At 43.6% G+C, this 27,143-nt stretch overlaps 1 protein-coding gene across 2 annotated transcripts in view; it reads right to left on the bottom strand.

Moving 5' to 3' along the window:
• Window positions 1-26,082, bottom strand: part of DCAF7 (DDB1 and CUL4 associated factor 7) — a 32,121-nt gene extending 6,039 nt beyond the window's left edge. For both annotated transcript variants that reach the window (XR_004924755.2, XM_036116192.2), the window contains exons 1-6: window positions 25,740-26,082; window positions 7,016-7,174; window positions 6,156-6,267; window positions 5,688-5,806; window positions 2,472-2,681; window positions 1,183-1,300 (exon numbers count right to left, since the gene is read on the bottom strand). Coding sequence is in view for 1 of the 2 variants with exons in the window: in XM_036116192.2 (XP_035972085.1) it covers window positions 1,183-1,300; window positions 2,472-2,681; window positions 5,688-5,806; window positions 6,156-6,267; window positions 7,016-7,174; window positions 25,740-25,877 (856 nt within the window). In the remaining variant the exon portion in view is untranslated. The remainder of the gene's footprint in view (window positions 1-1,182; window positions 1,301-2,471; window positions 2,682-5,687; window positions 5,807-6,155; window positions 6,268-7,015; window positions 7,175-25,739) is intronic.
• Window positions 26,083-27,143: the final 1,061 nt, after the last annotated feature.

The raw sequence follows: 27,143 nt of genomic DNA, 5'->3' as shown, positions 1-27,143 counted from the left end.
GCAGCCACTAGGAGCGGAAGATGGGCTTCTACTGGGGGCACTGGTACCGTTCTCCATGAACAAGGGACACCGTTCTTTCTTCCTTCTCCCCCCCCTTCCCTATCCACACCCCTGGGGAAAAAAGAAGGCCATCATGAAGGAGTCAGACCACAACCTGAGGTGCAGAGGAAGGCAGAAGGCCCCTAACTGCTCCTCAGTGACATACAGGCATGAGCAGAAGGCCAAAAACAGGAAAAGTTTCATGCCTTTCAAATGAATACTGAAATAGCACAAAACCACCAAACTACTCTGCTCCTTTGGCTTCATAATGAACAAGGAAATGAGGATGCTACGGATTAGTGAGGAGAGGAAAAAGAATGTTAGAGAGAAACCTGAGGCACCGAAGATGAAAAAGATAAGAAGCAGAACATTATGGGGTGAGAGTGGAATCCCGTCTGTGTAAAATTAAGGGGCAGACATTCGTACTGGGGGGTATATGTAGGCATGTACCCACATAAAAAGGTGTCGAAGGAGACACAATGACTGTTGTCAGAGGCCACCTATGGAGAGTGGGACTGAGGTGGACATAGGACAGGAAGGAGAAAAGATGACTTTCACCTTCCTATTTTATATACCTCAGTATTATTTTAATTTTTAATAACAGGCTTATATTATTCCTAGAATAAAAGCACACTGACAGCCAGCCTATTTTTCAGGGGTACTCTTTTCGGTCTGGCAAATGGTGAGGTGGGGACTACAAGTCACACACCAGTGATCAAGCCACGCAGGGCCTTCAGCACCTCCAGAGCCTACTGCAAAGTCGTTCTGTCTCCCCAGGGAGTGTCAACCGTGGCCATTCCCAAACATTCTGTTCCATCTAAGAGAGATTGCCCCCCTTCTCCACAGTCCTGGATCTGAGTCCTCTGGGCCAACCTAGATTTCAGGGAGGCACAGCCTGTAACTGATACATGATGTAAACAGTCCCCGGCAGGAGCTCTGCTATCACTGAGGGTACAAGATCATCTGGAAATGTGGACTACTTCAATTTCACAAGTGGAGGGAGGCTCTCAATGGAGTTACTTTGCTCAATCTCTCAAACCACCCTTAGGAAATAGCAAGGATTACAGTTCTAAGGAGACAAGAGGAAGATCTCCTCCCCCCGCCCCCCCATGGCTCCTCCCCACGCCCGGCCACCATGATTACCTGCGGTACAGATGTGGCAGGATGAGTGTGGGGCCCAAGCGATGCCATTGACACACGCTCGGTGGTTGTTCAGCCTGGCGACAGGTGTACAGGGAACTCGGACATCCAGAATCACTACCTGCAGAAATAACAAGTAAACGGCGCAGGTACTTCAGGGTGTAACAGGAAAACAAACAAGACACCACAAAAGAAAAAATAATTCTAAAGCACAACGTCTTGGTTTGTGGATTTAAAGACCATTAGAGGCAGAGGGTCTTGGGCCCAAAGGCAGCTACAGGATTGAGGAAAAAGAAAACAAAGACACAGGCAGTTTATAGTCTCTATCTTAAGCAATGTAGGGCCTTTATGTTTTTTATTTTTAAAGATTTTATTTATTTATTTGACAGAGACACAGCGAGAGAGGGAACACAAGCAGGGGGAATGGGAGAGGGAGAAGCAGGCTTCCCGCCGAGCAGGGAGCCCGATGCGGGGCTTGATCCCAGGACCCTAGGATCATGACCTGAGCCGAAGGCAGACGCTTAACGACTGAGCCACCCAGGCGCCCCAATGTAGGGCCTTTAGACTGGTAAGGAAGGGAAGAAGCAGGAGTAGGTAACATGAGTTTGGATAATCCACCAAGTCCTATTCGGTGCGTGTGCTAAGAATTCCATGCATGCTCAGCTGGACAGAATGAGAGGCCTCTCCCCACAACCCCCAAAGCAGAATTTGAAATGTAAGAAGTCTGAGGTACCGGCTTCCCCAAAAGTTAATCACTGCATCATCTCGACGCACACTTTACTGCTTTTATTAAGTAACGGGCTATGAAGAGTTGTCATTTCCGTGTATGTTTGCTAAAACTGGAAGAATCTGTCCAGACCACAGAAGAGGAAAACTGCCTGTTTCTTTACTCAGCACCGTAAGCACATATGATTTGGTTTGCTTTTTAGACACTGCTTTTCTTGGCTCCAACTCCAATGCTCCAGTATTAAAAGTTCTTAGCACACAGTCCTTGTTTTAGATCAGGCTTTCTCAATCCTAGCGCTACTGACATTTTGGATCAGATCATTCTTGGGGTTGGGGGGCGCTCTTGCATGCACTGCAGGATGTTTAGCAGGACCCCTGGCATCTGCCCATGAGATACCGGTAGCACTGCTGCCTGCCAAGTTGGAGCAATCCAAAATGTCCCTAGACATTTCCAAAGCTCCACTGGAGAGAAAACTGCCACCAGCCGAGAACCACTCTGCTAGCTAGCCTCAGTGGTGCCACAGTTAGGTGGCCAGGCCTATGGCAGCCCAAAGCAGGGTACTCACCTCCATTCCATCCATGGCCATGGTGGCCAGGTAGTTAGGGTCCTGCTTGTTCCAGCAGAGGCGAAGCAGTGGGTGATGCTGTGGGTCTTCATAAATGATGGTGCTGTGTTCTAGATGACGGAGGTCAAACATCCGCACCGAGCCATCAGCGCCCACGGAGGCAAACATGTCCCTGCCACCCCCAGCCCGACTAAACGCAATATCATAGACCTGTGGGTGAATAAGAAGCTTCAGTCAGATTCAGATCCGGGACCTTCTTTCCCTGTAGCAGGGAACCCTACTATCCCTAGTTCCCCTAAACGCCATCATGACACAGAAGGAGGTCAATAAAGCCAAACGATATCTGTGAGTTCTGGCGCCTGAGACCTCTAACCTCGGTGACTTTCTGCTATACAAACTGGCTGGCTTCTTCCTGCATTCTTGCTTTCTGAGTCTGTTTCCTCCAACCCTCGTGATAAGACAAAGAGCATAAACCCTGCTGGGCAACAGAGCACAGGGCGGAGTTTTCTGTGTGCTGTCAGCCAATGGCTGTCCTTGGCCACACTACAAAATTGAGACATTTATTTCCCTGGCCTTGATGGCTTTCATTTGTGTGTGATCAGAGACAGATCCATGCCCACATTAAGGCCACTGATTTGAGAGGTGGAGGCAGCCCTCCTGTGGCCACTTAACAGCAGCCAAGCGGGTTCTGCTGTGAAACCCGGACCTGAAACTCATTTTCTTTTCTTTTTTTAATTTATTTGACAGAGAGATAGAGAGAGAGTACAAGTAGGCAGAGAGGCAGGCAGAGGGGGAGGGAGAAGCATGCTCTCCACTGAGCAGGAAGCCCGACATGGGGCTCGATCCCAAGACCCTGGGATCATGACCTGAGCCGAAGGTAGTGGCTTAACCTACTGAGCCACCCAGGCACCCCTTCAAGAAAAAAGAGCAGTTTTGAATCATGGGACATTCAGGTGTTCCTGTCTTCACAAAGAGGTTCAGGATCACTCTCCTGTCCTAGGACATGCTCTATTTCTTCTCCTAGTTGGTTTGTATTCATAAGTGTATCAATTTAGGTTTTGAATCATTGTTTTCTGCATTTATTACTTGCTGCAAACATTGCACACCACTAATACCTATGAGAAAACAAGGGCAGAGAGCAACAGAGAGCTTCAGAGAAAAAAAAGCAACAAAGAGAGACAGACAAAGCCAGAGCCAGAGTGGAAAGAGAGAAAAACTGAAAAACCAATTCCAAGGATCTCCTGGGGTCAAGGATAGTAACAGCTGACTTCTGGGGAGACATGAGTGGCATCTCTCACTAAATACCGTGACTCCAGCCTTCTTGAGGTTCTGCTTACTAAGGGACATTGCCAAAGAAGCATCTATTTCTATTCGAGCTCATAAATTCCTTTTTCTCTGGCTGACTACGAAATTACACTTCTCTTTCTATGGTAGGAATTAGGAGTGGTACAAAAGCAAACCCGGCCGGTCATCACAAGGAGGCCTGACAGATCACGGCTCTGACCAGCACTGTCCACCCATGTCAGGGCAAGGGTATGTTTACAAGATGTGTTCCCCACGAGCTGGCTCCCAGGAATCCCAGGGACAGGGACACCTCGGCTGCCCCGCTAAGCGCTCAGGTGCCCCAGGCAATGCGGCCGAGCATGTCAAGCTCTCTGAGCTCTTTCCTCTTTCTCCACCTAAGCATTTCCTCCTAAACCTAGGGAAGGTGACAACTCCTGGGTAGACACTCCCCTCCTCCACACCCAGCCCTGCGGCAGGCAGCAACAAGAAAAAGCTTCCAAACAAGTCTCCACCTTGACAAAGAGGTGGATTGAAGAAAAGCAAAGGTCTAGGAGGTGTCGCTGCTTCTCTGAGAGCCACCCTCCCAGGTCTGTTTCTTCAAGGCCGGGGTGCTGGTTAAGATCCATCCCTGGCCCTTGCCCTAGGGAGAAGCTAAGGTATTTCTCATCCCCTCTCTCTGTTCCCTCAGTGTCTCTGGCAATGGCTGTGTCCCCTCCGTGGTTTTAGCTTTTGCCAGGGAGACCCAGCCCCTGGGCTCCAGGAACCCTGTCTCCTCCCTTCGCCCCTCTGGCCTACAGGCAGTAACAGCTTCCCATGTCTCCTATTCTCCACCTTACCTCGCTGTTGCCAGTGTGGCCTCCCAGCTTCACCATCGTCTTTGTGAGCAATGCCCTAGGTTAAATCCCAAGTTTAAATATTTATAGTAGTTCTAGTCTTCTGGGTTGGACCCTGACAGAGAAGAGCAAACTAGGTTGTCACAGAACTAAAATGTAGCAACCTGTTCCACTTGATGTCAAGAGGGTTTCCAGAAGTTCCTTACTGGTCCTCTCTGTAGGACAAACTCTTCCTTTGCCCCTTAGCCTAGCAGCAGCCAAGTCTGGCAGTCTTGTAACAGAGCTTACCCTGAGGAGCGCAGAAAGCCAAAGACCAGCCCCTTACTAAGAGTGATAACCTGGTCACCATCTTCCCATTCTGAGGACAACCTCAAGTGTCTGACCTGAGGTCAAGGCATTCTTTATATCTGGACTAATACTCCTCGCTGAGCAGGGTAAGGGAGAAAAGAAAAGGAAACACGACCCACAGGAAATCAAGAGTACAAGAGGCATGCAGCAGCTCTGGGAGGAAAAAATTTATGACTGGTTTCCAAAAGCTCTCCTCAGAAGAATGCTTTGATCAAAACACAATCACAAATAGCTCCCCTCGGCTTTTCCAATAAACATAGGAGAAACATCACCATGAAAATAAACCATGTTCCATTCCAGACTGTATTAAAAGTATTAAGGAACATACTAGAATTTCATAAAACAAGTTGAGAGAAAAAAATGATGATTTAAGTTTGTCTGCCAAGAAATTTTCCCTCTTCCTGGTTTCCCCCCATTTCCCTCTCCTCCAAAAAGTAAATATATTTCAAGATAAGTGTTATTTTTTAATTCCATCAGGTCCAATAAGAGCGTTCATTATTACAAAACAGCAACCTCTGGCACAAAAACTATACATGTAGATTAAGTTGTTTACGTAGGCCAAAAAAAACCCACGTTAGTTTACAACAGTGTTGTTTCTCACTATTGGGACACACTACTATTTTCAATTTCAACAAGACATCAGCATTATGATTTTTCACATACTCTGCACAATAGTGAGAGGATGGTCTGACCCCGAACTGAAGGCACAGAAAGCAGCTAAGGAAAGCAGAAAGAGGAACAGCATCATTACCTCCTTGTCATGCGCGATCAGCTGGGTCTTCACATGACCAGACACAAGATTCACTCGCCCCAACACCTGCCCTGTCTCCAGCCCCCAGATGGTACAAGTCGTATCAATGCTGGAGGTACCTGGAAACAACCAGTGCACGTCAGTGGCTGATAGGAGTGAGGCTTCCCTCCTTGTGTCTACTGCTCTGTGTAGCCCAGGAGGCGACATGCCATAGATACTTGCTAGCCAACAAGAGTCAAGTATTCAATCCCTACCCCAGGACCTTGGACTCTGCTGACTGGAGAGACAAGATATATACACATGGGAAGCTCAGCTCCACATGAGGAATTAATAACCACATTCCATATTTAGCCTCTTTCCCTCTGGCCCATTTTAGGCTGATGCATGGACCTCAGGCCCGGTGTTATATCTGAGGAAATGTTATCTTTGCTTCTTCAAACTGGAATACGCACCCCCTCACTCCCTTACCTAACAGATAAGGATCCACCTCATTCCAGTCAAAGGAGGTTAGAGGAGCACAGAAATCTGAGTTCTTGTTATTGTTTAGCAAACATTCCAGCCGGGTTTCTGTTTCACCAACCTGAAGGAACAGTAATTTTTAAAAATCAGCCAGTCTTATCTTCACAGAAAACCTTTAAAAGCTCCGATTAGACAATATATTACTAAACAGAAGACATAGGGGAAAACCATTTTTATCATAGAGTAATAAAAGCCAGAGGAACTCCCTGAATGCTACTTCTTTCCAAGCTTTCTCCTCTGCCCCGCTTTGTTTTTCCAAATGTTCACCCCTAGATTCTCCTAGAGGAGAGATCTTCTCACCTTGCCCGACCCAGAACCTCTGAACCCTGCCTGGCTGGGCACTACACCTCCAGGCTAGGAGAGATGCTGCTGCTGCTGGGCTCAGCTAAGAGAGGAGGGGAGGCTCCACAATCCACTCACATACTTCACTGGAATCAGTGGCCCGGTATTTTGTTTTTAATTCACTCAAAAATATCTCGGCTATATACAGAGTAAGAAGCCTCAAGCATCCCCACCTCCCACTCCACCCCCAGAAGGTTCTCTTCATTTCATCAGGTTAACCGAGCCTCCCAAGTTCCAGAGCCGACTGTGGCCTGACCGCAAGAGGACTTCAAGGAATCTTGGCAGATTTACCAGGGAATCTGGTGAGTCAAACGAGGTCATTCCAGATCCACTACCATTTGTTTCTTCTGGGCTACAATGACACTCACTGCCTCCAACCCCATTCAGTTCTGTGACTCCACGCTGCTTAGTAACAGCCAACACAGAGAAAGCCCGTTGGTCTGGCTCCTAATTGAGCACCTGCTTACCCTCCACACACGGAGATAGTCACCACTTGTCGCCAGTAGGTCTGGATAGACGCCTTTTGTGTCGGGGATCCACATGAGCTTTGTAGTGGGGTACGGATGGTCAAAAGTGTTTCGGCAAATAAACTCCGAACTCTCTTCATCTAAACCAACAAGCTGAACCTGTAACACAACCAAATTGAGCCAGGTAAACATTTGTTTTTCTGGAGCAGTATCAAATACATCAGATCCTTCCCCCTACCTCCCAACACATTGGCTAGTAACATGCTTACACATAAGCATGTGTCAAAGGAGCATTCAAGAAACCAAACCACTGGGGCACCCGGGTGGCTCAGTTGGTTAAGTGTCCAACTCTGGATTTTGGCTCAGGTCATGATCTCAGTCAGGGTTGTGAGATCGAGCCCTGCATCCGGCTCTGCGTTGGACCTGGAGCCTGCTTAAGATTCTCTCCCTCTCCTTCTGCCCCTCCCTCTACCCTTCCCCCCAAAAAGAACCCAAACCCACTGTAACTGGCAAAAAAAAGTGATTGCCATCGATGGCAAAGTTCCCTGGTTTCCAGCCACTTTTTCTTAGAATTGATTTGGACCAATATTAACTTCCATTCTTTTCTGTCAAACTCCATCTGGCTCAGTGAGAAAATCCACTCAGTATACAGTTGTTTATGAACTTCTACCAACTGGAAGATGGAATGGGGAATTTTTGGTAAAGATCCAAAATAAGTGGGTAAGCACCAAGCACACAGCAGAAAAACAGAATTCCTTCTACTGTTGCCTAACTTCAGGCTCAGATACCAGTATCCTCCTTTTTTTTTTTTTTAAACAATTTAGGTACAGTTGCATGCAATAAAACTCACTTTAAGTGTACAGTTCAATGATTTAGAATGTATACATTTGCAAAGGTATACAGTTGGGAAACCTCTCATGATAATTAAGATATAGAACATTTCTATTACCCCAAAAAGTTCTCTTGGGCTCCTTACCCCTAGCCCCAAGCAACCACTGATCTGTACTTTTGGCTTTTCTGGGATACCATACAAATGGAATCATATGGTTATGAGTCTTGTGACTGGCTACTTTTAGCACAATGCTCCTGAGATTCATCCACATTACTGGGTGTATCAGTAGTGTCTCCTCTTTCATTGCTGAAAACATTGCATTATGTGGAAACACTGTAATTTATGTCCATTTACCAGCTGATGAACTTTTAGGTTATTTCTAGTTTGGGACCATTATAAATATTGCTACGAATATTTATGCCTAAGTTTTTCTTGGACAAGCTTTCATTTCTCTTGGGTAGACAACTAAGAGTAGAACTGCTGGGTCATGCTGTAAATGTAGGTTTAACTGGATTCAAAAACAAACGGCCAACTGTTCCCTAAAGTGGCTGTGTCCTTCTGCATTCCCACTAGCAATAGAGAAGAGGTCCACACCCTCCACATCCCTGTCAGCACTTGGTATTGCCTGCTTAAAAAAAAAAAAAAAATCATTCTAACAGGTGTATAGCAATACTTTAATTTGCATTTCCCTACTAACTAATGATACTGTGTATCTTTTCATGTGCTTATTTGCTATCCCTATTTATTCTCCACTGAAGCCTGTTCAGGTATTTTGTCCTTTTTTAAAAAAAAAAAAGACTTGGTTTTTTAGACTCAGAAAAATTGCGCAGAAAGTAGTGTTCCCATATACCTTCTGCCCCTACATGTGTACACCACCTCCACTATCAAAACACCTGCACCAAAGTGGTACATTTGTGCAACTGACGAACCTACATTGACACATCATCACCCAAAGTCTACAGTTTACATTCGAGTTCGCCCTTTGTGTTGTACGATCAGAATCACACAGAATAGTTTCACTTCATTCTTTTTTTTTTTTTTAAAGATTTTATTTGACAGAGCGAGACACAGTGAGAGAGGGAACACAAGCAGGGGGAGCAGGGGAGCAGGAGAGGGAGAAGCAGGCTTCCCAAGGAGCAGGGAGCCCGATGCGGGGCTTGATCCCAGGACCCTGGGATCATGACCTGAGCCGAAGGCAGACGCTCAACAACTGAGCCACCCAGGCGCCCCATGTTTCACTTCATTCTTTACCAGGTTGTTTTCTTATTTATTGAGTTTTGAGAGTTCTTTGCATATTTTGGATACAAGCCCCCAGTTATGTGTTTTGCAACTATCTTTTCATAGTCTACAGCTGTTCTATCATTTTCTTTCAGTGTTTTTTGAAGAACAGAGATTTTATTTATTTTTAAAAGTTTTATTTATTTAAGTAATCTCTACACCCAACATAGGTCTTGAATTCACAACCCCAAGATTTAGAGTCACACATGCTCTACAGACTGAGAGAGCCAGGTGCCCCAAAAAACAGAAATAAATTTTGATGATGTCAGTTTATCGTTTCTTTTTTTAACTCATGGTTTTTGTGTCCTTGCTAGGAATTCTTTGCCCCACCCACAGGCCACAAATTTTTCTTATGTTTTCTTCTAAAAGTTTTATAGTTTTAGGCTTTACATTTAGGCCTATGATCCATTTCAAGTTAATTGCTTTATATGATGTCAAGTATGAATCAAGGTTCGCTTTTTTTTTTTTTTTTTTAAAGATTTTATTTATTTGACAGTGAGAGAGGGAACACAAGAAGGGGGAGTGGGAGAGGGAGAAGCAGGCTTCCCGCTGAGCAGGGAGCCCGATGCGGGGCTCGATCCCAGGACCCTGGGATCCTGACCTGAGCCGAAGGCAGACACTTAACGACTGAGCCACCCAGGCGCCCCCGCTTTTTTTTTTTAAAGATTTTATTTATTTATTTGAGAGAGAGAGAGAGCATGAGGGGGGGAGGGTCAGAGGGAGAAGTAGACTTCCCGCCGAGCAGGGAGCCTGATGTGGGACTCGATCCCGGGACTCCAGGATCATGACCTGAGCTGAAGGCAGTCGCTTAACCAACTGAGCCACCCAGGAGCCCAAGGTTCGCTTTTTTAATATATGAATGTCTGACTGTCCCAGCATCATTTGATAAAAACTATCCTTTCTCCTTTGAATTACTTTGGCCGCTTTGTTGAAAATCAATTGACTGTGTATTTGTGCATCTATTTCTGGACTCTCTATTCTGCCCTATTGATCTATATGCCTATCCATTTACCAGCACTACATTGTCTTGATTATAGCAGTTTTCCAGTGAAGTCCTGAAATCAGATGGTGTGAGTTCTTCAACTTTGTTGTTCTTTTTCAGAATGATTTAGCTATTCCATATATTTGCTTTTCTGTGTAAATTTTAGAACCAGCTTGCTAAATTCTAAAAAAGCCTGCTAAGATTTGGCTTGGGATTGTGTTGCATCTATAAATCAGTTTGGAAAAACTGCTTTCTTAACAATAATGAGTTGTCTAGCCCATAAACAGCATATTTCTCATTTAGGCTTTAATTTCTCTCAGCAGTGTTTTAAAGTTTTCAATGTACCAGTCTTGCATTTTTTTCATTAACTTTATTCCTAAGTATTTTTTAACCTATTACAAATGAAATTGTTTTAAAAATTCCATTTCCAACTGCTTACTGCCACTACATGGAATTGACTTGATCATTAATCTTGAATCCTGTATCTTTGGTTAATTAGTTATTAGTTTTAGTAGCTTTTTTGGTAGATTCCTAAGGATTTTTCTATGTATATTTATAAATCTTGCCATCCATGTCTGACTTTTAAAAACCTGATGATGACTAAATCTAAATATTCATTTTTATGGAACACCTACAGGCTTTCAAAAATAAAAAAATATAATGTGTTAGGGGAGATGATGTATGAAGATGTAAAATGAGAAAAAACCCACTTTCCTAAAACACAGTAACACTGCCCTAAGACAGCAATAAAAGTGATACCACAGGTAATACATGATAAGCTGCTTATTTATAACACAGATAACTGGTAATAGTTTAGAAGAAAGAGCAATAACTCAAAGGGGGCAAGTGAGGAAAAGTAGAGATTGGATTTGAGCAGTCTTCAAAAGTGTGTGGAAAGGTTCTGGGGAGGCAAAGAACAAAGGGAATTCACCCCAGGCAGATGGGAGAGAAGGAACAAATCAATGTACTAAGGGGACAAACTAAATGACCCAAACCAAATGGCAGCAAGAAAACCCGTTTGAGAGACCATCTGAGAAAGCAGTGCAGATGGGGCTGGGTGCAGAGCCCCGAAAGCAAACTGAGGACCTAGGTGGGCTTTCCCCTGTGAAGGTGTCTGAGAAGGGGCAGGAGGACTATGAGGCCTTGGAAGTAAGAGTATGAGGCGTGGTAATGCTGGGCAGCACTGTCTGCCGGGCAGGGGGCTCAGCCCAGGGACCCACAGGAAAACTGGAAAAGGTTAAGAGCCTATGGTGACAGGCAGTGAGAATGACAAGGGACAACCAGAGATGATCACAAGAGGGATTTTGACCGAATGAACAGTTCTTTGAGAATTTAAAATGCGGACCTTTGCAGAAAATAATACATAAAGAAGGAAGATTCTAGATGGAACAGGGAAAACTGGCATCAACTGTGGTGGGGGAGGGAGGAACAAACAGATGAGAGGTTAAATTTTTGGGCTCATTGGGCAAAACAAAGAATAAGCCTCTCATATAGATTTTGAGCCAGATATTTCATTCACGTACTTATTCAATGAATTGTAATGTGCGGCTACTAGGTGCCAGGCACTGTTCTAAGTGCTGGGGATACAGGAGCAAGCGCGAGAGACAAAATCTCCCTAACCACGCAGATAACACTGTGAGGTTAAACTAGAGAAAACACTACACTCCCTTTTAAAAGCTACCTTTCAAGTCATCAGAGATTTCACCCCAACCCTGAAATATCAGATCCCGGGGCGCCTGGGTGGCTCAGTCGTTAAGCGTCTGCCTTCGGCTCAGGTCATAGTCCCAGGGTCCTGGGATCGAGCCCCACACTGGGCTCCCTGCTCAGCGGGAAGCCTGCTACTCCCTGTCCCACTCCCCCTGCTTGTGTTCCCTCTCTCGCTGTGTCTCTGTCAAATAAATAAATAAAATCTTAAAAAAAAAAAAAAAAAGAAATATCAGATCCTGTGAGCATTTGCCACTTAGGATCCTCTCAACCAGACATTCAAGGCTCTTCACCACCCGGCCCTAGCCTATCTTACTTCCACTCTTATTTATCTAGTCACTGCTTCTCATCTTTTTCAGGTTCCTTTCCTTACACTGCCCTCTATGCTTGTAAAACCCTCCTACCTCCTTTCCAACAACCTAAATCCCACCCAATTTTAATACAGCACAGTGGCATTAGGAAGCCAGGGCCCCTTACTTACCACTTGCTAGCTGTAGGACCTTGGACATGTTACTTAACTTTGCTAAACTGGTTTTCCAATCTGTAAAGTGAAGACGTTCACAGTACCTACCTCAGAGTTCTTTGCAACACTCTCTGTATATAAACACCCTTTGTATGTAAATTGCTTAGGCTAATGTATACTCGTACTCAGAGTGTTGAGCTTTTAATATTACTACTATGCCTCACCTCCTTCATAAACCATCTGTAGTCTTCCTGGTACAGGGATCTTTCTGTACTGATCTGTACCATCCATTTGATGACCAACCCCTAACTACCAAATGAAAGTATTTACATTACTGTCTTCTGCTATTTCACTTAGCAAATGCCTTAAAAACAGGCCCTGTCTTACTTCTGCTTGTACTGTAGACAGCAGTGGTCTCCAAATCTGGGCATCAAATTTACCTGGAGTGCTCTACACATTCCTGGGGCACCCAGCTCTAGCCCAAGATTCTTTCTTTATTTATTTAAATAAACATATAATGTATTATTTGTTTCAGGGGCACAGGTCTGTGATTCATCAGTCTTACACAATTCACAGCGCTCACCATAGCACATACCCTCCCCAATGTCCATCACCCAGCCACCCCATCCCTCCCACCCCACTCCACTACAGCAACCCTCAGTTTGTTTCCTGAGATTAAGGGTCTCTTATGGTTTGTCTCCCTCTCTGGTTTCGTCTTGTTTCATTTTTCCCTCCCTTCCTCTATGATCCTCTGTCTTGTTTCTCAAATTCCTCATCAGTGAGATCATATGATAGATGTTTCTCTGATCAACTTATTTCACTTAGCATAATACCCTCTAGTTCCATCCACGTCGTTGCAAATGGCAAGATTTCATTTTTTTTTTTTTTTTTTTTTTGATCTAGTCCAAGATTCTGATTCAACAAGTGTCAAGTAGGGCCCAGGAATCTATATTCTTTTTTTTAAGATTTTATTTATTTATTTGACAGAGAGACAGAGAGCGTAAGTAGGCAGAGAGGAAGGCAGAGGGAGAGGGAGAAGCAGGCTCTCCGCTGAGCAGGGAGCCCGATGCGGGGCTCAATCCCAGGACCCGGGGATCATGACCTGAGCCGAAGGCAGATGCTTAACGACTGAGCCACCCAGGCACCCCTCCTCTGTGCATATGCATATGTATGTGGTGGGGTGTTTTAAAAAACATAGAGAGGCTTGGACCACAAAGTGTATTCTGCAACTTGCTCTTAACAACTTATCTTGGAAGGTCTTCTCAGGTTTACCTCATTCTTCTATAGCAGGCCATGTTAAGCACACCATAATTTATTAACCATTCACAATTACTGTGGTTATAACCCATTGTTTTGCTATTATAAACAATACTGTGTACACATGTACAAATGCTTTATTGAATAGATTGCTAGATATGCAATTGTTGCATCACATTTTAAATGTTAGTACCACAGAAACTACGAGATAATGAATGTTGTTTTAAGCTTAAAAAAAAGTTAATGGATTTGATCCAACAGCCTTCGAAAGGCTGCTTCCATTTACATTTTCTTGAACAGTGTATGAGGGCCAATTTCTCCATAACTTTCAAAACAGAAAAAATAATCTTTTACATTTTTGCTAATCTGATGGATAAAAATGCTATTTCACCATTTTACTCTTGAAGCTGAGCATATTTGTTTATTATTTCTACTTCTGATTAACAGTAACAAGTTAATTATGTGTGTGCTTATGCTAGTTCAAGTACAAGCACCGGGCTTACTGCTGTACATCACTACCGCTAACCCTCCCAACATCTTCATGACCCAGGTACTATTCTTCTTGCCACTTTTCTAAGATACTGAATAAAAGAGACAGTAAGTATCCTGCCCACAATCATGAAGCTGCCTTTTAAAAGATTTTATTTCTTTATTTGAGAGACAGAGAAAGAGAGCATGTGTGCCTGCTGGGGGAGGGGCAGAGGGAGAGGGAGAGAGAATTTCAAGCAGATTCCAAGCTGAGCGCAGAGCCTCACTTGGGGATCAATCTCAGGACCCTGAGACCACAACCTGACCGAAATCAAGAGTAGGACACCCAACCGACTGAGCCACCCAGGTGCCTCCTGAAGCTGCCTTTTAAATATAGGTAATCCTATCCCACAGCCAAGCTTCAGTTTATTTTACTGAGTTGAGTCTATCTTTTTCTTACTGATTTATAGGAACTCTTATAGATGGTTACTGTGCCTTTGATAAATTTGCCCATAAAACTCTGAGGTGGTGCCTTTTTGGGAGTAGATCTTTGACTACATTTTCAATTCTTCAAAAAATCCTTAGGAATTTAATTATTCAGATTTTCTACTGAAATTTGGCACTTTGTTTTGCCTTAAAACTATGCTTTAACTAGGCTTTTGACCATAGTCTTAAAAAACTGTTAGTAGCACTCTCGATCTTTATACCTCATCTCCTACTCCTTATGTCCACCTATGCCCATAGAAAAGGGTATTTCTAGGGCACCTGGGTGGTTCAGTCAGTTAAGCGTCTGCCTTCTGCTCAGGTCCTGGGATCAAGCCCTACATCGGGCTCCCTCCTTCCCTGCTCAGTGGGGAGTCTGCTTCTCCCTTTCCATCTGCCACTCCCCCTGCTTGTGCTCTCTCTCTCTTGCTCTCCCTCTCTCAAATAAATAATCTTAAAAAAAAAAAAAAAAAGGAAAGGAAAGGGAGTTTCTGTCCCTGTCCCCCAGGGGAAGAAATACTGAGGGTGAAGAGCTCTGCACTTGCATCCCCACTGTTAACTAGTTCCAACTGCTAAACTGACCAAAGCCCTGAGCCAAGCACATGGACATGTCTCATTAGGGGCCTGACTGCTCTGCTAGGCAGGCACAACTGCACTCTCGCTCTTTCCCATCCTGCTCCTACATGGAGAAGCAAACCAGCCTACTCATTATGGGTCTGACCATCCTTTGCTCCAGCTTCTCTCCACCTTCAGCTGAATAGGTGAGGTCAGGTTGGGTCTGCCCATAAATTAGATGTGGAAAAGCAGAAAATCTCACTCAGGATTTAAGGCTAATCTGCATTTCTCCAGCTTAATTTACCAGGGAGTAGCATCACATTGGAGGTGCTTGTTCAGTCGTTAGTAGAGTGGGGCTAGATTTCTCCTTTGGCTATTATTATTACTAGTATATAACTTCCTTGATAAGAAGCTCCCAAGGGGAAAGGGGGTGACTGATAGAATTTAAACACCAAAATTCTATCCTAAACCCCTTACCATTATATCTTCTATTACTTTCTTGCTCAGACTTGAGAACAAGTCTTACAACTTGTAAGTTCTAACTAAACGATCTTTCTTATTTATTTTTAAAATCTTTCAATTGGGTTTATTTTATTCTTTAAATGAACTTTTAGGGGCGCCTGGGTGGCTCAGTCGTTAAGCGTCTGTCTTCGGCTCAGATCATGATCCCAGGGTCCTGGGATCAAGCCCCGCATCGGGCTCCCTGCTCAGCGGGAAGCCTGCTTCTCCCACTCCCAGTCACCCTGCTTGTGTTCCCTCTCTCGCTGTGTCTCTGTCAAGTTAATAAATAAAATCTTAAAAAAAAAAAAAATAAACAAACTTTTATAGATTGTAAAAGAATTATAAAATGTATGACCATTGTATAAAACCAAAGTATAGGTATACAAAAAAAGTGATTAACTTCTCCCCCAACCCCTCCCCAATATATTACAATTATTTAGTGTATGTTGCTTCTTTATGCTCATATATATACACAAGTGTAGGGTTTTCCCTCAACTTTTAGAAAAATGGAATACTATATCCAATGCTATGAATCTTTTCATTAATTTAACAAAATAAGGACATCCCTCAGGTCAATACATAGATCCAACTCATTCTTTAATTGATGCATATTTCATAGAATAAATGTACCATATTATGTGGCTCAACAACTCCCCTAATAATGTACAGTTTCCCTTTTTTGCCACTACTTACATGGGCCTTGTACATATGTGCTTATGTACTGCTATCTTTATTTCTGGAGGCCAATCCCAAGAATGAGACTTCTGTATTAGAGGGTATGTACATTTTATTTTAATGCAGCAATACTTGCTTTATTTAATTAATTATTTTTTTATTTATTTATTTTTTAAGTAGGCTCTATGCCCAAGCCCAATGTGGAACTTGAACTCATGACCCTGAGATCAAGAGTCACATGCTCTACCAACTGAGCCAGCCAGGCACAACAAGGTATGTGCAATTTTAAATGCTGATTTACTTTCCAAATAGGCTGTAGCAATTCACACTCCTACCAGCATATGTAAGTGTTCATTTCCTCATACCATCAACAACACTAGAAGCAGTCAACTTAATTTTTATAAATTTGAAAGGAAAAAAAAATCACAAGATCAATTCTCATTTTCCTTAACTACCTGTGAGGTTGAGCATCTTTTCCATTTATTGAGCACTCACATTCACTACTATGAACTGGATATTTATACTTTGTCCATTTTTCTTTTTTTTTTTTTTTAAGATTTTATTTATTTGACAGAGAGAAAGAGAGTAAGCGCACAAGTAAGCAGAGGGAGAAGGAGAAGCAGGTTCCCCTTTAAGCAGAGAGCCTGACGCGGGGCTTGATCCCAGGACCCTGGGATCATGACCTGAGCCAAAGGCAGACACTTAACCAACTGAGCCACCCAGGCGTCCCACTCTGTCCATTTTTCTATCACACTAAGTAAATTAACCTGTCATGTTTTGAAAATATATCCCCTGGCCTATCATTTGTCTTTGACTTTGTCCACAGCATTATTTGTATTTATTTGTATGTAGTTTTATTTGTATGTAGTATAATCTGTCAATCTTTTCCTTATTTGACTTTGGATTCGATGATTGGTTTTAAGACTGCCTTCTCCTCTGCTCACCCCCACTGCCTCAGTACAAATTTCCTAGTCAATTTTCTTCTATTATTGCTTGTAGGACTTAATATTTAAATATTTCATCTAGAATTGATTTTCATATATAAAGTGAATTTGCAGGCTCGAAATTCTTCTGCCAAATGGACAGCTAATTATGCCATACAATTTATTATTATTTTTTCCTAGTGAATTAAGGTTCTATCTTACCACAGACTATATTCCTATATACACTTAGATCTGCTTTGGAACATTCTATGTGGTTCCACCAATCTCTTTGGCTATAACTATACCAATTCCAATATATTTATTCTATTCTGGTAGGGCAACTGTTTCCCTGTTTTTCAACACATTCTTTTTCTTCATAATTTTTTTTGACATTGGTATATATTTATTTTTAAGGCTCTGGCGACAAACAATATTCCAATTCTGGCCCTGCCTTTACCATCTATATCACTTTGGGCAAGTCATTTATCATATTTGGGCCTCAGTTTTCTCACCCACCCTTAAGTTTTGATATGTAGTAATTTTTCCTAATCAACTGACTTCCCTTAACTTAAAAAATGTGTTTTCTTAATACACGGTCCATTTTTATAAACTGAGTTTCTTTAAAAAGTGCATTATTTTTACAACATAAATCTTATGTATTCTTAAGCATATTCTCAGGTATTTATAGTGGCACAATCTATAATAATTGCACATTTGTAGACATTGCTCCATTACCTGCTGTCATCAAATGTGGTATGCCTAATTTCTCCTCTTCAAGAGGAATCAACTGTTTTGCCTGGCTACCCAAGATTCTTTCTTCACCCTTAAAACTGAGAAACTTTCCTAGGAAAGTTTTCAGTGTCAATTGTTTTGTGTCCATTTTTCTTGAAAGATGGTTTAAACTCATTACTTCAAACCTTTATTTCCATAAAGTCTTTAATTACATATTTGAGCTTTTGTGTTTTCTGCATCTACTGCAGTCAACTGTTTATTTCCATTTCACTTGCTCAACCTGTCTTTCTTATCCTTCACTAGGTTTTCAGCAGTTTGTATTTGTATTTATTCTCTTTCCAATGTGGCTTTTAATTCTGTGATAACTTTTGTTTTCTTTTCCACTACTTTCCTCAGCTGTACCTGCTGATGCTCCATTTTCTCCTGTCACTGTGCCTTATTTTACCTGATCTTCTGTATCTCTGCTTGGAGTTCTTTACTTTCTTAAGTTCTTTGAATTTATGGTGGCAGGACTGGCCGTTAATTTTCATCTGAGGTTAAAAAACATTTTTCTAGTGTGGGTACTTTACCTGCCACTTGTTTCCCATAATTTCCTCTTTTTTATAGTATCTTTCTACAGCTGTTGTGCTGGTTCTTTTTGACTGAGGCAAGTGCTTCTTACATGCTCTGAAGGAAGCCCCTATGGGAGAAGCCAGGGCCGTGTTCCAAGTTAACAGAAACACACGAAGCTTTTGCATTTCCCCAGCCAATCGGGATGATAAACTGTCAAGCTGCTCACAATTCACCTCTCTTCCAACCCGCCTTATCTGCTGCATCTCGAGAAGATGGCACGTCTATGTGTCTCCCTGTACAGCTCAGCTCCCCTCTTACCCCAGGTGTCCAATGGAGAAGCGCCTGCTGCCGGTCTGTGCACCCTCCTCTCCCTGTCCCAAACAAAGGACTGTTGATTTTGCCTGCAAAATCCAATTCTGGAGAACCATATGAGCTCGAAATCTGAAGCCAAAGATCTCCTTTCTTAGCATCTTCCTATACCCACGCAATCTTCATTATTCTTCTGTCCTTCCTCACTTAGTATTGGGAGCATAAGGAAAAATGACCTAACTTTAAACATCTTAATTGTCAACATTTATGTTACCCTTGTCCCTTTTTCTCCATGTCTTCCCTGTCCTGTCAAACTTTTATCTCCCACTTCCCCTGCCTTTGTGCAACTATTGCTTCACAAATGCTTTACCCCAACATGTGAAAAAAATGCCCCTAAGAGGCGCCTGGATGGCTCAGTCATTAAGCGTCTGCCTTCAGCTCAGGTCATGATCCCGGGGTCCTAGGAGCGAGCCCTGCATCGGGCTCACTGATGAGCAGGGAGGCTACTTATCCCTCTCCCTCTGCATGCCGCTCCCCTTGCTTGTACACTCTCTCTCCCTAATTAAAAAAAAAAAAAAAAAAACTTAAAAAAAAAAATGTCCCTAAAAAGAAAAGGCTGTAAACATCATTTTTACTTATTTTAAAACTGTGGATATTACAATGTCAGGGGTCTCCTAAGATATATATATATGCAGGGCGCCTGGGTGGCGCAGCCAGTTGAGCATCCAACTTTGGTTTTGGCTCAGGTCGTGGTCTCAGTCATGGGATAGAGCCCAGCATTGGGCTCCACACTCGGTGTGGATTCTGTTTGAGATTTTCTCTCTCCCTATGACCCTGCCCCCGCCACCCCCACACGTGCTCTTTCTCTCTCAAATAAATAAATCTTTAAAGAAGCATATATGCAATATAAAATATTTATGAAGACATGACCACATCTTCACTTTCAAATGCTTTCATGAATAACATAAGTTACCATTCACATTACACACATCTTACATTTTAAAAAAATTTAAAAGGTACCATGTCTATCTTGTTATGAGACACTCCTTGAGGAAAGAACCTGTGTATTCCACTTTTATTACACACAGTGCTAGTACCAGAACATTAAGGTGAATGTGTGTGTGTATATATGTAATTCTTTTATTTTTTTTTAAGTAGGCTCCACACCCAGCATGGAGCCCAATGCAGGGCTAGATCTCAAAACCCTCAGACCAAGACCTGAGCTGATGGGGCGCCTGGGTGGCTCAGTTGGTTAAGCAACTGCCTTCGGCTCAAGTCATGTTCCCAGGGTCCTGGGATCAAGTCCCACATCGGGCTCCCTGCTCAGCAGGGAGTCTGCTTCTCCCTCTCCCTCTGCCCCTGCCCCTGCTTGTACACTCGCTCGCGCTCTCTCTCTCAAATAAATAAATAAATAAATAAAATCTTTAAAAAACAAAAAGACCTGAGCTGATATCAAGAGTCAGATGCTCAACCAAATGAGCCACCCAGGCACCCCTGTATATATGTTAATTTCTTTTAAAGCCCCCAAGTTATGCAAATCAACAATACCACTCCAGTCAGTGGAACATTTTCTATGACTGTTAATATAACCAAAATTAGCTAAGCAAAATCCTGAGAGAATAAACTTAATCTTTTCCATTTGTCCTCCCTTCAAGCCTGTTCCTGACTGATTATTATTGATCAATGTCTGCAGAGAAGTCCTGCCTTGTCAAACTTTGAGATGAATTCTGGCATAGTACCCCTTCAGCTCCTGGCTCAGAGGCTAACCGATCAGCTCTGGCATCTTGGCCTCAGGCAAGCCAGACTACCTATGGAACAGAGATTCATTCCTTGTTCAAATCACAGCATCTCCAGTAAGTCTGTATGAACCAGGTTAGGACAAAAAGGAATAAAGCAGCAGCACTTTTATCCAGTGGTCCCATGGAGGAATTAGTCCTCTCACTGTCTAGAAAAAAGAAAGGAGGAGGTTAAAACCAGAAGAGTTTTATATTTTAAATTCCCCTGCACAGTCTTGCGAGGGACTGGTGGAGCACTGCAAAATTCTAAGTGTCTACCACAAACCCTTAGGCGTACTAAAACACTTAGAGTCTTTTTTGTTGCCAATTTCACATCTGCTAACAAAGGCTACAGAAGGTTACTAAGTATCATCATTGTGCCCAAAATATGTAATTATGTGTCCAATACATCATATCTGGTGAATTAAATGAAGAGATTCCTAAAGAGCTGCCACAAATACTAAGAAGTGAAAATTTATATGCCAGAGTCAAAATCATTATGTGCCAAATAGATAAAATAACTGCTTTAAAATCTCAGAGGCATCAACACAGGCTGAGAAGGCAAGCATTCGTCCCATGTATATTTCAAGTACAAGGTGGTCTTACTATCAGTATTCTTCAAAAAGCATCAGGTATACTATACCTATATTTCTCTCCTCAGAACCTTAAAATGTTTTCTAGATGCTAAATCTTGAAGCACGATGGTCAGTTAGATAAATATTAGGGCAAGATAAATCCCTATGACTCTGCCAATTCTATTCAAAACCAATTCTGAAACATGCAACTAAGTGAAACAGAAGCCTAGGAACTGCTACTCATCTTTTGCCCTAAAACAGGGCAAATACCACTGTAAACTCAGGAGACGTACCAGCGTTCTTGTATCAGCTACTGTATCTAAGTCAGGTAGAACAAGAGAAAATGGGCTTTAACTAGTACATTATGGTATTTGGAGTCTGACTACAAGAAGCTTCTAGACCACAAAAATGGGTGTAGTTGAAAGGAATCAAGGGAATTTTTTCCTCTGGGTCTTTAAAAGGCAGAGGAATGAACATAATGACATTCTGAGGTAGCTTTCTGGCCTGGGGTCCTGATTCCTCTCTTGAAAATATAAATCACATTTATATTAACACCTAATAATTCTCCTTGATTATATTTCAATTATACAGATATAGTAAAGATGATGATTAAATAATAATAGCAACATTTCTAAATTGCTTACCATGTATGTCCCAGGCAGAGTTCCTAAACCCATTACATATACATTAACTCATTTAATCTTACTTATTACCCTCATTTTACAGATGAGGAAACTGAGGCACAGATGTTAACTTGCCCAAGGCCACACAAACTGAGATCTCAACACAAAGTACCTCAAAGGGGCTATATGGTAATAGAGCTTTTTGCATGGGATGGAAGAGAAGAATCAATGTTCAGGTGCACGTAGATGCAAAAAAAAGATAGGATTTCTGCTTCTGGTCAGCAGATGTCACGGTAATCCCAGGGTAATGTTCTTAGAGTGCCATCTGTACCACCCGTTTCTGAATCCGCCGAGTGTCTGCTAACTTCAGGGGGAGAGCCCAGGAATGTGCAAACCCCTCAGGGGAGTCTCAGACACACACTAAGATTTAGGGAACCACCACTCCAACACCAATGCTGCTGTACGCCCCAGCAGAAACCACAAGAGGAGATGAAACACAATACTGATTATGGGACTTCTTACTCCAGGTGTAGTTGATAGAATCCAGTTCTTTACTCTGAAACAACTCCCAAAAGTATTCAGATGATGGAACACTTGAAAGTCAAGTTGTTCTTGAAATGCAAATAAATTTAATTCTACTGAACTACAAATACAAATGATTTTACTACAGGAAAAACATGATTACATTACTACAAAAAATTTAGAAATTATAATCATGTATTCTTATGTCGGTGTCTCCAGAGTAAAAAAGATGAACATTTCCGGACTTTTTCACCCATGTTAAAAGCTGTGTCCCTTTATTTTGCCCTCTGCTGGCAATCATTATCAACAGCAAGCAGGAAACAAAGATCCGAAAATTCCAATAACTTTTAAATTCCTCTAAACTGTGAAGTCTGGCACCTCCTTGGTAAAAGTCTTCTCCAAAACTGAGCCTAAAAGGCACTGTGTTAAAGTGGTATTTACTGCTCACCAACCCCCAGGCACAGATCCTTTTCATCAGGGTTTCTTAACTTGAGGTCCATGAGCTTGAATTGGAAAATCACATTCATATTTTCACTAACCTCTGACTGAAATTTAGCATTTTCTTCCATTACGAAGGGAGGCAGCTACTCACAGCCATGTCAATATCTGACTTTGTCACTGACAGAAATCAGATTTTTATCATATCACATTACTATAATTAAACATCTTGAAATGCTATTTACCCTCATCACTACTTTAAAATTATAGTCATAATTACACTGGATGGTGTAATTTAATGAATTAATTTAAAAGTACAAGGGTGCCTGGGTGGTTCAGTCAGTTAATTGTCCGACTCTTGGTTCTGGCTTAGGTCATGATCTCAGGATCATGAGCTCGAGCCCCATGATGGGCTCTGCGCTCAGCAGGGAGTCTGCTTGAGATTCTCTTGCTCCCTCTGCCCCTCACCCACCCTCTAAAAAAAGTACATATTACTATAGCTCCACTTTTTTAAAAAATGTTTTTGATAACTGTAATTCAATATAATCGATTTCCTTCATATTCCTATGTTTTTTATGCATTTGAAAACGTAATTATGAAAAGAGGTCTACTGGCTTCAGATTGCCAAAGGTGTCCATGGCATGCGTACACACGTACACATGTACACACACACACACACACACACACACACACGTTAAGAACCCTGACCTGGACAGATTGGTGCACAAAAATAGTTTTAAGATACTGTGTCACCTGCATCATGCAAGTGAGTTAAGATAGAAGTAACTGCTTATGGTGTGATTACTGGGATTATTAGTTTATATTTCACTACCAAAACCCACACTTCCTGTGTGCCTGGAACGAAGGAGTTCCATCAGGTTGTTAAATGAAAGGACAAACTTTGGGGTAGAGTTCCTATAAATGAGGTTTGACCCTAGTTACTTCACTGATTTCACCAGCAGCCTATCTGTGGCTCAGTTCCTCCTTTCTTAGAAATGGGGCTGCTACTGCTTACCCAAATTGACTCTGAAAGACCTTGCAAGAAGAAAGGGGCCATCGATTTGTGTAAAAAATCTGAAGCCCTTTGAAAGATATATTTACTTTTTTTAAACATATATTCTTAAGTAATAGTTATAGTAGTCTCAATTTTACTAACACAGACACAGTTTCCACATCAGGACCTTGAATTCCGTTCCATTCTGCTGTCCACATGGGGTGTAAGGAAGAGCGAGCCATTACAGAAAATAAAACTATGTCTCGCTCAGGATTCTCTGCTTTCTGTGGACAGTGGGTGGACTTTAATATCAGTGTGTAGTCCCAGGGATTTGTGTGTAAATTGTGTTATGTCTGGGCAATGAGAGTCTGTCGCTTTCATCAATTTCTCAAAGGGAATTCCAGAGGGGCGCCTGGGTGGCTCAGTCAATTAAGCATCTGCCTTCCACTCAGGTCATGATCCCTGAATCCTGGGGGAATCCTGGGATGGAGCCCTGCTCAACGGGGAGTCTGCCTGTCCCTCTCCCTCCCTCGTCCTAACTCATGTGCTTAAGCTCGCTCCACTCTCTCTCAAATAAATAAATACAATCTTTAAAAAAGGAGGGGGGAGGGTTCCAGAAAAGTTGAGACCTAGACTCTAGAGAAATACTTCTGGAAAACTGTAAACAAACTCACAATGTACAAATGTTTTTTGACAGGACCTTTATGTGTAAAAAAGAACTCTTTTCCTACAACAAACTGTGGGTGAGAGATAATAAAATTAACCTGTGCAACACCTTATAGCTAGTCAGTGGACTAGACAGAACCAAACTCCACCCGGCTTTCCCCCCTGCACCATGCCTATCACTGTCCACACAGTTTCATTCTTCTTAAGTCATGGTGTTCGTGGTGTCTCAAGCAGGAGTATAACGCTTTAAACACCACTAGCCAAGGCCCTCAGTTGCTCTGATCACTCTCACAGTGTTTAATACAGTAAGTGGAAGAGATTAAGGAATAAAGGAAAGAAAATTCTTCCCACTGACATATTCAACAACTTTCAAAAATAAATTCATGCTGCAATGTCAGCTTAAAAGCTTCCTCCTGGGGCGCCTGGGTGGCTCAGTCGTTAAGCGTCTGCCTTCAGCTCGGGTCATGATCCCAGGGTCCTGGGATCGAGCCCCGCATCGGGCTCCCTGCTCAGCGGGAGGCCTGCTTCTCCCTCTCCCACTCCCCCTGCTTGTGTTCCCTCTCTCGCTGTCTCTCTCTTTGTCAAATAAATAAACAAAATCTTAAAAAAAAAAAAAAAAAAAAAAAGCTTCGTCCTACTGCCTGTGCTTCTATGAAAGATCCTCAAGTTGTCAATGTCCAGAAAGACTTACTACTCAAGGTTACACTTCTGTATCACCATGAAATAAGCCAAGAAAAGATAAGGAAAGTGTCATCCTTCTCTATTCAGAAAACAGTGGCAGGATCACGGTCACAGACCAAAATTTCCAAAAAGAGATCACTTTTAAGAGGACAGATATGAGGCAGCAATAGCAGTGACACTCCTGGCAGACGGGCTGGGGGATCCATGAATGGTACCTGGGGGTGGGAGCAGGAGGCGGGGAAGCCTGCACAGTAAACAGCCCTAACAGAAATCTAGTGTAGCCAAGAGTGTGTATGACCACCAACTGAGGCACCAGCATCTTTCTTCACAGCCATCCCTCTCTCTTCCCCTATCCGCCCCCCAGTTGAAGCAATGCGGCGCGAAGGGAGAGGAGTGGAGTGATAAATGGCGTAGCTTTTGGGTGTAAAGTCGAGTTTGAGTGCCATCCCCCCCCCCCCGAAATAGCTGTCTGACTCGGTCAAGTCACAACATGGTGCCTCAGTTTCCCCAAGAGTAAAATGGGGGTAATTACGCTTCTGACTACACAGGAATGCTGCCAGGATTAAATGAGGTAACGAGTGCGAAAGCTTCTGCACAGGGCCAGACACAGAGGAACCGCTCCGGGGGCGCTAAGGCAAGTCCGCAGCAGGGTCCTGGGGTCTGGGCTCCGGCCCGGAAAGGGTGCTCCCGGGGCCCGCTCCCTGCCAGCTGGGTTCCGAGCCCCTGCCCGGCCCACCTTGTTGTTGTACTCCTCCACGAAGCTGCCCAGCGCCAAGCGAAAGCGCTTGTCGGGCCGCACGCTCCAGTTCATGGCGTAGACGGTCCAAGGCGCTTCATACTTGTAGATCTCCTTCCGTTTGCCGTGCAGGGACATGGTGGCGGCGGCGGGGCCGCAGTGCGGGCCGGGACGACAGCAAGCTGCTGCGGGCCGGGCGCGAGTCAGGCGGGGAGCCGGGCCTGAGACTGAGGGGTCCGAAGGGAGGCGGGGCGGGGGCGGGCAGGGACGGCCTAGCCCGGAAGCGGGGCCGCGGCGACAGACAACGACTGCCGGGCCCGACCCCCAGTTTCAAACCTGGTTCGGCTCGGACAACAGCCACCTTCCGTTTGAAGCCCCGCCCCGCCCTCTCAAAACGGAAGCCACGCGACCCCCGTAGCGGCGCCGGCCGTTGGCTGCCTGACATGTCCTTTCGAAAGGTTCCTTCTCCTCATTGGCTAGTGCATCCGTAGCTTCTGAAACCTTTCGCTATTGGCGTAAGTGTTTGTCATTCCAATGACTTGCCCGGCCCCATTTCAGGGGGCAGGCGCTTTCTCAGCTCCAAAGGTGATTGGCTGACAAAGATGTCAGTCAGAGAGATAACGGCGCACTGCGGGGGAATGGGGGCGTGGGTGGCCTAGAGGCTAGTTATCTAGCTGCGGCGGGGCAGGCCTCCAAGTTCTAGGCCAATTCTCTGAGAGTTGAAACCCCCTGGGTGACCTGCTCTGACTTCCTCTCTGCAGCTGCCATTGCGAGCGGTTTCTCCACGCTGTCCAGTGGAAATTTACATTCTGCCTCACCCAAGGGCCCGCGGCCTGGCAGCCTGGCCCCAGCCAAACGGGAATCACCTTAATTTCCTCCTGGTGCCCACAGCCGTGTATACCGGGGAGCTGTTGTCCCAGTCCCCCCAAGGGCAGGAGGCGCACACGCCTTTGCAGACCGACCCACCTTTAGTCAGGCCTTCCCGCGCTTTCCTGGACATTCTAGAAACGCTCGGAATTTCAGGGTTGGTTTTCAGTTAAGTCGGCGGCCCTACTTGCTTGGCCCTAAGTTTTTGTCGGTTCCCGTTCATTCCATCCCTTTCCCCGAAGCGGAGCCCAAGGCAAAAGCTAATCAAGCCCTAAACATATCTGTGTCCTCAGTTTGAAATGGAGAAGGGTCTGAATCTAGGTAACATCTCTTCATAATTTAAATGGTTTCCTATGATTTGCTTTCAACGCAATTAAAGGAGAATCTTAAGGAACTGCTAGATGGTATCATTAAATATCCTTTTAAATATCGTGGATTGTTGAACAACTCAGAATTAAGTGACTGCTGTATGTAACAAACCCCTTAGTGTTCCATCTGCTTACTTATTTGAACAAATTTTCTCTGCTTAAGTTTTTT

The sequence above is a fragment of the Halichoerus grypus genome, chromosome 2 (genome assembly GCF_964656455.1).
Source record: "Halichoerus grypus chromosome 2, mHalGry1.hap1.1, whole genome shotgun sequence".
NCBI classification, from domain to species: domain Eukaryota; kingdom Metazoa; phylum Chordata; class Mammalia; order Carnivora; family Phocidae; genus Halichoerus; species Halichoerus grypus.
This window is presented reverse-complemented; position numbering and strand designations above follow the sequence as displayed.